The sequence below is a fragment of the Thalassophryne amazonica genome, chromosome 18 (genome assembly GCF_902500255.1).
Source record: "Thalassophryne amazonica chromosome 18, fThaAma1.1, whole genome shotgun sequence".
Taxonomy (NCBI): domain Eukaryota; kingdom Metazoa; phylum Chordata; class Actinopteri; order Batrachoidiformes; family Batrachoididae; genus Thalassophryne; species Thalassophryne amazonica.
The window spans coordinates 19,780,058-19,790,639 of record NC_047120.1 but is presented as its reverse complement, the minus strand read 5'-3'; the positions used below and the strand labels follow the sequence as shown (position 1 = coordinate 19,790,639).

General features: G+C 40.2%; 1 protein-coding gene across 1 annotated transcript; it reads right to left on the bottom strand.

Moving 5' to 3' along the window:
• Positions 1-4,984: 4,984 nt before the first annotated feature.
• LOC117530542 lies at positions 4,985-7,390 on the bottom strand. Its single transcript, XM_034193436.1, has 2 exons — positions 7,144-7,390; positions 4,985-6,057 (listed from the first exon to the last, which is right to left on the bottom strand). The coding sequence occupies exon 2, from the start codon at positions 5,855-5,857 to the stop codon at positions 4,985-4,987; it is 873 nt and encodes a 290-aa protein (XP_034049327.1). The 5' UTR covers positions 5,858-6,057; positions 7,144-7,390.
• Between the last annotated feature and the right edge of the window lie 3,192 nt (positions 7,391-10,582).

The window sequence follows — 10,582 nt, the reverse complement described above, 5'->3', positions numbered from 1 at the left end:
CAGTCTTCTGGAAGGGTATATCTTAATGTACGTTCCCCTCAAAACCAATTTGATCAGCACAAACCTTCACTAACTTGGTGGTATAATCCCCCTGAAATCCATCCACTATTTTGGTGTGCCAGTTTAAATGCTAACAAGGTCCTAAGCATCCCCAATAATTTTGAAATCATACTGAGTTATTTTAGCTATTGTAAAATTTAGATCTCCATTGGTGAAGTCTGCATATTGTATCCACCGAAAATCTAATCTGGATTATTCCTTTATCCGATTTAACATGTCTACCTTCTTATGAAGCCAACTGGCAACAATCAAACAAAATGAGTGTAAATAACTATTCTACACTCCCCCTTTTAGCCACACAGATAGCCTGTGGCTAACCACATCAGCCACATACCAGGGAGCCGTCCACACCACGTCACAGAAGCCAACACCCATGGCCTCACAAAGGAGCGTTCGACCCAAATCCATATTGTGCACACCTCCATGTCTAACAATGTGTACCAAAGCATAAATACAACAGATCAAATTCCACATTGGAGTTTGCATGGCCGCACCCCAGAAACAAATACAACGAAAATTTACACTAAAAAACAACGTCCCCAGGTACCACACCACCAATGTTCAGGGTGTACAACAGAAAAGTAGTTACTCTGCCATAGGCACACACAGGCAGACGAATGCTCCTCATCGTTGTCCACATAAGCAAGAATAAATACAATGGCTGTCCACCTATGACGGCGGGTAGTCAGTCATGTTGTCCACCCTAAAAGAGAAAATAAGCAAATTTATAGTAAAGAACAACAACAACGTACTGGCGACAATGCAAAAATCACAAAATCAATAATAAATGAAGTAGTGAGCCCAGGTGCCCTCCGGTAGTCAACATGAAAAAAAAGAATGCAGAATAAAAGATGTCCACCACTCACATCACACCTCATCCAAACCACAGGAACCATCCACATCTGCCATTAAATCTGAAACTAAACATGAAATGCATGTTCAGCATCTGAAAATATAGGACGAAAAACCACCAAAGAAAACATCCCCTTAATGGAAAAACAAACCCACAGAGCTACAAGTAAACAAAAACAGAAGAAAAAGACACCACAAAAGGAAAATAATGGTCACATTTCACAAGGCAGTCTATAAAGTATCACATCTTTTCCTGAAGTACTCCTTCTGAGGGTCAGTGAAACCTCTGACCTGTTACCATGTCCACACACTCAGGAGGGATCTGATTGCTCGATCTGCTGGAGGTCGTGTGGTGATCCAGAGACGAGCAGAGGGAAACAGGTTCCTCCTGATGAGGTTTGTCAGCAGCACATCCATGATCTCCTTCAGAAGAGTCATCTTTTCTGCTTTAGAGATCCCCTTAAACATTCACTCAAACTTCTGCTTCACCTTAGATTTAAATTTACGATGACAAACTGCAGTACGAGTTTCTGATAGAACAAATAACACTGATCGGTTATTGAATGATGACATCACTTACTGTTTGTCTGATAGAATTTACACATGAATATATTTCAAATGGACAAGCATCACATGTCATTTAGAGTGTGTTAAATGTGAACAGAAGTCCTCTTACTGCTCTGCAGACAGTCGGCCAGCTCCTTATAATTCATTCTCCTCATGAAGGTCACTGTGAGGTCCAGGAAAACCAGTCTGATGCTCCTCATCCTCACTGACTCTCCAAATATTCTGCATCATTTGTCAAGAGAACCTTCTGAATCATCTTCAGCTCATCTTTAAGAAACCTCACCATGTTCTCCTCGATGTTCTGCAGCAGAACATCAACACGGACGAAGAAACTCATCACTTTTATACCTTAGTGCAGCAGATACGAGGGCTGTCAATAAAGTATAGGTCCTTTTATTTTTTTAAAAAACTATATGGATTTCATTCATACGTTTTTACGTCAGACATGCTTGAACCCTCGTGCGCATGCGTGAGTTTTTCCATGCCTGTCGGTGACGTCATTCGCCTGTGAGCACTCCTTGTGGGAGGAGTCGTCCAGCCCCTCGTCGGAATTCCTTTGAGAAGTTGCTGAGAGACTAGCGCTTTGTTTGATCAAAATTTTTTCTAAACCTGTGAGACACATCGAAGTGGACACGGTTCGAAAAATTAAGCTGGTTTTCGGTGAAAATTTTAACAGCTGATGAGAGATTTTGAGGTGATACTGTTGCTTTAAGGACTTCCCACGGAGCGAGACGTCGTGCAGCGCTCCGAGGCGCCGTCGTCAGCCTGTTTCAAGCTGAAAACCTCCACATTTCAGGCTCTATTGATCCAGGATGTCGTGAGAGAACAGAGAAGTTTCAGAAGAAGTTGGTTTCAGCATTTTATCCGGATATTCCACTGTTATTCCATGTGAACTTTCAATAGGCAGCCAAGAAGGAGTCAATTGAAGAATTACACGGGGGTAAAAATTTAAAAATGCTCCAATCATATTGAAAGGTATTCCATATTATTTGTCTGATCATAAAGATTCCAAAAAGGTATAGGTTGGACTATCTATGAATGAATGTTCCGGAGTTATGGGGTAAAAACAGCAAGAACAGTGACAAAGGTCAATTTCAATTTGTACAGGGGTCAAAAGTTAAAGTTGCTCCAATTTTGGTAAAAAAGTGATGCAAATTATTAGTTGGGTGAATACGGTTTTAAAAAGGAATAGTTTGCATCATGTATCATGCTTAGTTATGTTACAGGGTAGCATGTCACATGTCATAGAATCCAATGGATGCTGATATTGTTTAACCTTTACTTTGCAAACCAAGCACGCAACACAGTCAAAACTATTCCATTTATTAATCCTATTAGCTGAACCACTAATTTGCACCACTTTTTACCAAAATTGGAGCAACTTTATCTTTTGACCCCTGTACAAACTGAAATTGACCTTTCTCAGTGTTCTTGCTGTTTTTACCCCACAACTCCAGACCATTCATTCACATATAGTCCAAACTATACCTTTTTGGAATCTTTATGATCAGACAAATAATATGGAATATCTTTCAATATGATTGGAGCATTTTTAAATTTTGACCCCTGTGTAATACTTCAATTGACCCCTTCTTGGCCGCCTATTGAAAGTTCACGTGGGTACCCGGCATTTTTAAAAGAGTAATATCTAAGGAGTATGTGTGCCAAATGTGGTGCTTGCATCACCATTTGAAGCATTTTTTTCAGTTATCCGCTGGACTACCTGTGGATTTTGTTTCCACATTGTATTTTTCCCTGTGTAGGATTCTCTGGATTTTAATAATAAAATCCAGCTCAATTAAAAACAGACTGAAATTATATAAAAATATATATAAAAATAATAAAAAATTATCACTTTAAACAACAGCAACAATCATAATATTAATAACAGTAAGTGTGTCACTGTTGATGAATCCATGAATGATGCACTCATGAACATAACAGAGAATAAACATCAAAGTGTTTGTTGCTGCAGCATGGAGACATTATGAACAAACTGTCCAATGAGGACATCAGATGGACATAAACATTTGGTTCAGGCCTCTTTGATGCTGTGAACCAATCAGAAACAGTTTACTCACATTATGTCTGAACACAAACAGCTTCAAGTTCACATCAACCTGCATCGTTGGTCTGAACACTCAAACTGGTTTTCATGGTCCTCTTGTTGGTCCCCTGAGAGTCCCACAGTGGGCTCGACTGTTCGTCCACACAGGACCACACACTGACCTTGTTGGTCACGTTTCCCTTCTACAGTCTTGGCAGGACGGCCTGCTGTGCCAGAAACAGTGACGGCTCCTCCATCAGCACCACTAAATGAAGAGCTTTGATCCTGACTGAAGATGTTAAATGTTGACTTCCTGTCTGTTTCTGGTGTCTGCAGTGAGGATCAAACTGAATGATCAGGAACTCAGGATCCGTTCATGCAGCTGCTGTTATTTTACAGCTGGTACCAATGAACCTCCTCTCTCTACGGGATTCTAAGTCGCTCTCACTGAGTCCATTCTCCAGGAGGTCAGGAAATCTCTGAATGCCATAAATGGAAACATGATTTCCTCAAAATCGTCTCTTTCTGTCCAGATCAGGTGGTCATCAAAGCAGCAAACCAACTGTGGACTTTGACAACCACCAGGCCCAACAATCCAACAAGGTTCAAGACCCCGAAGTCTAAACTGTGGCTTTTCCACACCAAGGCTGGAAAATTTCCTCACAGCTTCCAGATGTAAATTATGTCCTTTCTGTAGAAACTGATTTATTCTGTCCAACTACAAGCTTTTCTCAAAATGTCAATAATCATTGTATTTTCTTTATATGGGTGATTCTTTAACTACGGGCACTATTGGCCTTGTAAATGTAATTTCCACCACACCATTGCCTTACAATATAAAGCGCCTTGGGGCAACTGTTTGTTGTGATTTGGCGCTATATACATGTGCTCTGATGTCACTGTTTATCTCCATAGTAACTACCCAAACAATCTTTCATACAAACTGTTTAAAGGGACATTACAGTGTTGTGGTGGAAATTACGGCAATAGTGTGGGACAACTACATTTTGTTTAAAAAAAAAAAATCACAACAGTTGTATGACAATGAATACCCCAATTATGTTTTGATTATTTTACTGATATTTTATTCAGAGATATTTTAAAACATTAGAAAAAACGTTTCATTACCATTCATTTTTATCATTGAAGATCAAAAGTCTGGGTGTGGGACAAGCACAAAACGGCAATATTTGCATATAATGATGCTGAAAAAATGTGAAAAAGTCATCATAGACTACCAGAACAAATTTTTTAAACACACTTTCATTGTAAAGATAACTATAAGTGTGAACTTTCCCCTTTTTTATGTTTTTCATACAATATGATCAAAGGACATAAGTGCCCGTAGTCTAAGAATTACCCATGAACATCCTCCGAGGCCGGTGATTCCATAATTTTTGCCAGGGGTTGTAGTCAACATTGTATTTTCTTTTAATGCGATTGACTTTAAGGTTTCTTTTATGGTTTTGGCCTTCCCAAAATGCCATGTGGGAGATCTCTGCTCTTAATCTCTGCTTCCTCAATCTTATTTGCCAATTCCTTTTCTAATTCCCACTGCTGTGGGTCTGGGTGCATCTGTACATTGTTTTGTGGTTGAGGTGCCGTTTGGCTCCTATTGTGTTGGGGCTGTGTTTGACCCCTACCTCTTTGGTGTGAGAGACTGGCTTGGTCTGGTGCTCTTTGTTGGATGCTTGTTTTCTGAGGACAGTCATTTCTAGGTGGTCCAATAGGTTGACTCAGAGGGCAGATGCCGTCCCTGACCATTTGCCCAACCTCCTGTTGCATCACTTGTATTTCCGCATCCGTGAAGTGTTTATATGCGATAAACTTGCGTCTTTGGCTGGTGAGTCGCCCTTTTGCTATGTCTTTCTTACTTGGGCAGTGGTGGTGGAATATTCTTTGCCATTCTCTACATCTTTCTTTCCTGTTGGTGTATTTTGCTTTGGCATATTCCACTGCCCACAGCAGTACCCACTCTTCCTCCCTCTTCCACTGACTCCTTTCAAACTCAAGCTGTTTCCCTTCCTCCATTGACTGGTGATCCTTTATTGCTTCTTTTTGGGCATCTTCCTTTATTCTTTGTATTTCTTCTGCTGTCAGATATTTTGTGATTTGAGAGGCAATCGATTGTAGCTTTGCAGTTGTGGTGGCTTCTTTCTTTTCAGTTGGTAAATCCTCTTTTTTTATCCTCTCTTCAAATACTGCCTTTGTCCTCCTGCCCCACTTCTCATGCCTTGAGTAAGTGAAGCAGTGAAAGATCTTTTTCTTCTCTTCAATGGTCCATCTTACAGTCTTGTACCTTTCATGCTGCTGTTGCTCTGACTTGTTCATATGTCCATATGCTTTTCCATATTTAGAGCCTTTAAACTGTTTATCGGTTTTGCCTGAATGAACAACATTGATAGTCTTTCGACAATTAAAACCTGACTGAAGTTCTCTGGTCTGTTTCCAGTCACAACTGTCATCAGTCTCAGTTCCAGAACTGTCTGAATTCCTGCCACTGGTAACTGGTTGTAAATGACTGTTTGGACCTGTATGAATTTTCATGTGCCAGTTCAGGTTACTCTTTACTCCAAATCTTTGGCCACATTCACAACAGACAAATGTTTTTTCCCCTGTATGACGTATCATGTGTGTGTTCAGGTTGCCCTTTTGTCCAAATGACTGACCACATTCAGAACAGACAAATGCATTTTGCCCTGTATGAATTGCCATGTGTTTGTTTAGGTGGCTCCTTTGTCCAAATCTTTTACCACATTCAAAACAGACAAATGCTTTTTGCCCTGTATGAATTATCATGTGCTGTTTCAGGTGGCTCCTTTGTCCAAATTTTTGACCACATTCAGAACAGCCAAACTGTTTTTCTCCTGTATGAATTATCATGTGCTGTTTCACATCACTTTTTCGTCTAAATCTTTTACCACATTCAGAACAGCCAAATGGTTTTTGTCCTGTGTGAATTATCATGTGTTTTTTGAGGTCGCTGTTTTGTCCAAAACTTTTATCACATTCAGAACAGCCATATTGTCTTTGTCCTGTATGAATAATCATGTGTTGTTTCAGGTTGCTCTTTTGTCTAAATCTTTTATCACATTCAGAACAGCCATATTGTCTTTGTCCTGTATGAATAATCATGTGTTGTTTCAGGTTGCTCTTTCGTCCAAATTTTTGACCACACTCCGAACAGCTTAATTGTTTTTGTCCTGCATGAATTGTCATGTGTCTGTTTAGAGTGTCCTGTCCTGTATGAATTATCATGTGTCGTTTCAGGTTGCTCTTTCGTCCAAATCTCTGACCACACTCCGAACAGTTTAATTGTTTTTGTCCTGCATGAATTGTCATGTGTCTGTTTAGAGTGTCCTTCTGATTCTGTCTATTACTCTGATCAGAACAGCTAAACGGTTTTCTGCTTGCTTGCCTCTGTTTTTGTTGGTCTGAGTTCTTCATGTGACCAGATGCTTTGCCATATTTAGAGTAATTAAAGTGTTTTTCTGTAATGATACTAATGCTTGAACAAACAAGACTGGTATTTTTTTGACATTTAAAACTTGACCAAAGTCCTCTGGTCTGTTTCCAGTCATCACTGTCATCAGTCTCACTTCCAGAACTGTTTGAACTCCTGTCATTGGTATCTGGTTGTAAATGACTGTTTTGACCTGAGTTGCTGGCTGGTTGTGGTCCTCTGCCATCCTCTCCATCAGCTTCTGCTGTCAGTGTTCTCTGTACACATGAGCTGCTGGCCACAGACTCAGCCTCTGTGCTCTCATCACTTCGGCTTTGATGAAGCTGTGATGACTCTGGTTTTTCATCATTTTCACTCTTCACAGGGACGGCAGTGAAACCAAACTTGGTGAGATATGCCTCCTCCAGCTGTTGAAGCTGCTCTCCCTGCTGACTTATCCACAGCTTCTCTTCTTTTTTAATATCCTCCTGGTCAACACTCAGATTCCATTCCTGGTGTTCAGTGAGAGTTTCTTCTTTAATCACCAACAACGGCTGCATGTCTGTAAAGAAACGAACAAATGTTAGAACAACACATTAAAATAAAGTAGAGTGGTGAGCTTGACCTGATCACAATAAGTTATTGCACTGATGGAACTGAAAGTGAATGTGCATCAGGAGGGGTTTTTTTTTTTTTTTTTTTTTTATATACACATTTCACACATACTTTAACTGGACCCCACCATAATGACAAAACTAAGGAAATAAGACATGAACACATCTACAGTGACATTACAACCCAGTGAAAAATATATAAGGCAGTTACTTGTATTTTACTTGTATAATGTTGCTGATCTCAAACACAATGTTAATGGACTTTATTTCTATTTTTATTGCAGGAGAAAATTTATGATGGCGTTCATAAAATACATGGGAAATAAAAGTTGTAGGGCTTTTTCATGCATGAAAGTCAGCAACAAGGTTTGCACAGTTGAAATCAGAAATATTCAGCTCAAAGATTTTAAGGACTGAAAGTTTTTTTCAAAGAGCAAGATTCTGCTTTGGATGACTTCGTCATGAGTTGAGTGACACATAAAATAATAATAACAATAATAAAAAAAGGTTTTTATGGCCTGAAGTCAAACTGAAACATAAGTGGGTCTTTGGGAACTCAAAAATGGTCCTCCATTTACTTCAGCTGTGATGCAAATACGAACCCCACCCATGAAGGAATTCAAGGTGAGGTGCAATCATAGGAAAGACAAGCAGCTTCCACTAAAGGTGACAGAGGAGATTATTTCATCACACCTGAAGGGCTTTGGGTATAAGATTTCAAAAAAAAAAAAAAAAGAAAAAAAAAAAAAAAGGAACTTCCTAGATACACCACTGGGAGCATTATGAGGAAGTTTAAAACGTGGAACAGCTGGAGAGCTGCCTGACCACAGAAGAAGGTCCATAATTTCATCAAGCACTCTGAAAAACTTAAGCCCCTTTCATACCGGGCTTGCATACAGTTACGCTAAATTGCGTATGCTGGAAAACTGTGCACATTTGGCATAGTCCCTGTGTAGGCTGATGTGTGATGGCACATAGCTGCCTTCCTAGACTTGCTTACAGTACTGTATGGTTGCTTTAAGGCGCTGTCAAACCCTTTATTATAAACGCTGGCATAGATTAATGCAGCTGTCACACCTTGACCACCAGCGTATGCCGCCAGCCCCATTTCTGCAGAGTGGTTCAGCTTGGTACTGCATGATGTGGTGAGGGTCCACAACAGAGTAATTTAACATTTTATTTTGTCTTTGTGGATCATTTTCATTGTGTACAGAATGCCGATGAGTCTGGCTGTGGTAAACGCTGCCGTGAATGAAGTGCTGTGACTCTTTAAACTTTAAATCTCCAGTTGCTTTCAATCAGGTCCGCTGATCTGAGCAGGGCTGTGATGACCTGAATATTAAAGCGCTGTGATGATTTTAACTTTTAAAGCACCAGCCAACCACAATCAGGTGTGATAAGACCTGATCACACCGACAGCAACGGCAGTTTAAAAGACATCACAGCGTTTCAGGACCTGATCAATCAGGTCATCTGATGATCACACCAACAACAATGGCGCTTTTAGTTTAAAGAGTCACAGTGCTGATTCAGGTTTGATCAGAACTGATCGCGGCCCTCTGGCACTTTAAATGTTTAAATAGTCACAGCGCTTCTGTCTGATCAGAGCGCGACACCGGCATCCTCTGATAAAACGTACCTGGAGCAGAAAAACACAGGACTTGTTTTAATACACTACGTTTCCAGTCACGATAAGGTATTAGAAGTATTTTCAGAAATCATTTTCCAAAATCAGGATTAATATGTGGATACAGTGTTCCTCAGACTGTGATGGTGCACTGGACTGAAATGAAGTTAATGCCCTTTTGTGTGCCCCGCCCCAAAATTTCCATTTAAACTCAAACATCCCGTATCTTGTCAACATTCTAAACAGAGCGAGAGAGACCTGCTGTTTCTGGATTTCTGATTCGATTACCTGTTCTGAGCACAGAGGCGCTGCGGGCTGCATGGATCATGCAGCCACACACTACACCTGTTCTCCTCTAGCTGATTCACTCTGGATGCACTCACTCAGTTTTTGGATGTGTACAGTAGCACAGTGTTGTGCAGACTTGCATGTAGAAGTGCCATGTTGTGCAGACCTGCTTAAGAACTGTGTGCTTTCTGCATCCAGCGCTCTAGGCAGAAAAATAAAGTTAAATTTTTTGGGTCCCCCTCACGTAGACCTCAGCATACTGCTGCACAGAGACCAAAAACACTGTAGAGCTGCGTAACCCAGCGTAGATGGTATGCAACAATACGCAAGTTTACATTGTCCCCGGTGTGAAAGGGACCTTAGTGAAGACAACTAAGAGAAACCCCTGTGTGACTGCAAGACACCTTATAGGTTGACCTGATGAAGGCTGTTACAAGTGCTTCAGCTGCAGTTATATAACAGCTGAGTGGATCCTTGTCTTTTGATTGGTGCTTTGTATATCACATGACATGGATTATTTGTCCCATTTGTGTTGCACTGCATTTAGAGTGGTTCCATTGCACTCTGCACACACACTCGTGCGCACAGATGCATGAGAGAGAGAGATCCTGCCCTGATGTGCAGCAGCCAGCTGAGCTAAGCTTAGAGGTATGGAGAGACAATAATATCAAAATGTCTGAAAGGAAATGTTTTGATAATAACTACAGATTTTGTTTATGTTCAGAGATCAAGGATCCAGTGACCAATTTCATATTTATTTTCTTTAAAACTCAATAAAATGTTGTTGACATAGAAAACCTGTAAAGCCTACTTTTAGTACACAGAAAATTCACAAGAGGTATCAATAAGGAATTGGATCGATAATGGCATCAATATAGATAAAATCTTATCAAAACGCATCCCCTAGTCAGAAGCGTTTACTTTGAAAATTAGTGTTCAAATCCGGCCTGGTCACCTGGCTAACCCAGTTATAAATAATGGAATTGGACTGTGGTTCTACAACCCCAATTCCGATGAAGTTGCGATGTTATGTAAAATGTAAATAAAAACAGAATACAATAAATGGACTGCATTTATATAGTGCT

What these genes read in the sequence shown, in the direction of transcription:
- LOC117530542 (XM_034193436.1), bottom strand. Translation starts at nt 5,857, where the DNA reads ATGAACAAGTCAGAGCAACAGCAGCATGAAAGGTACAAGACTGTAAGA.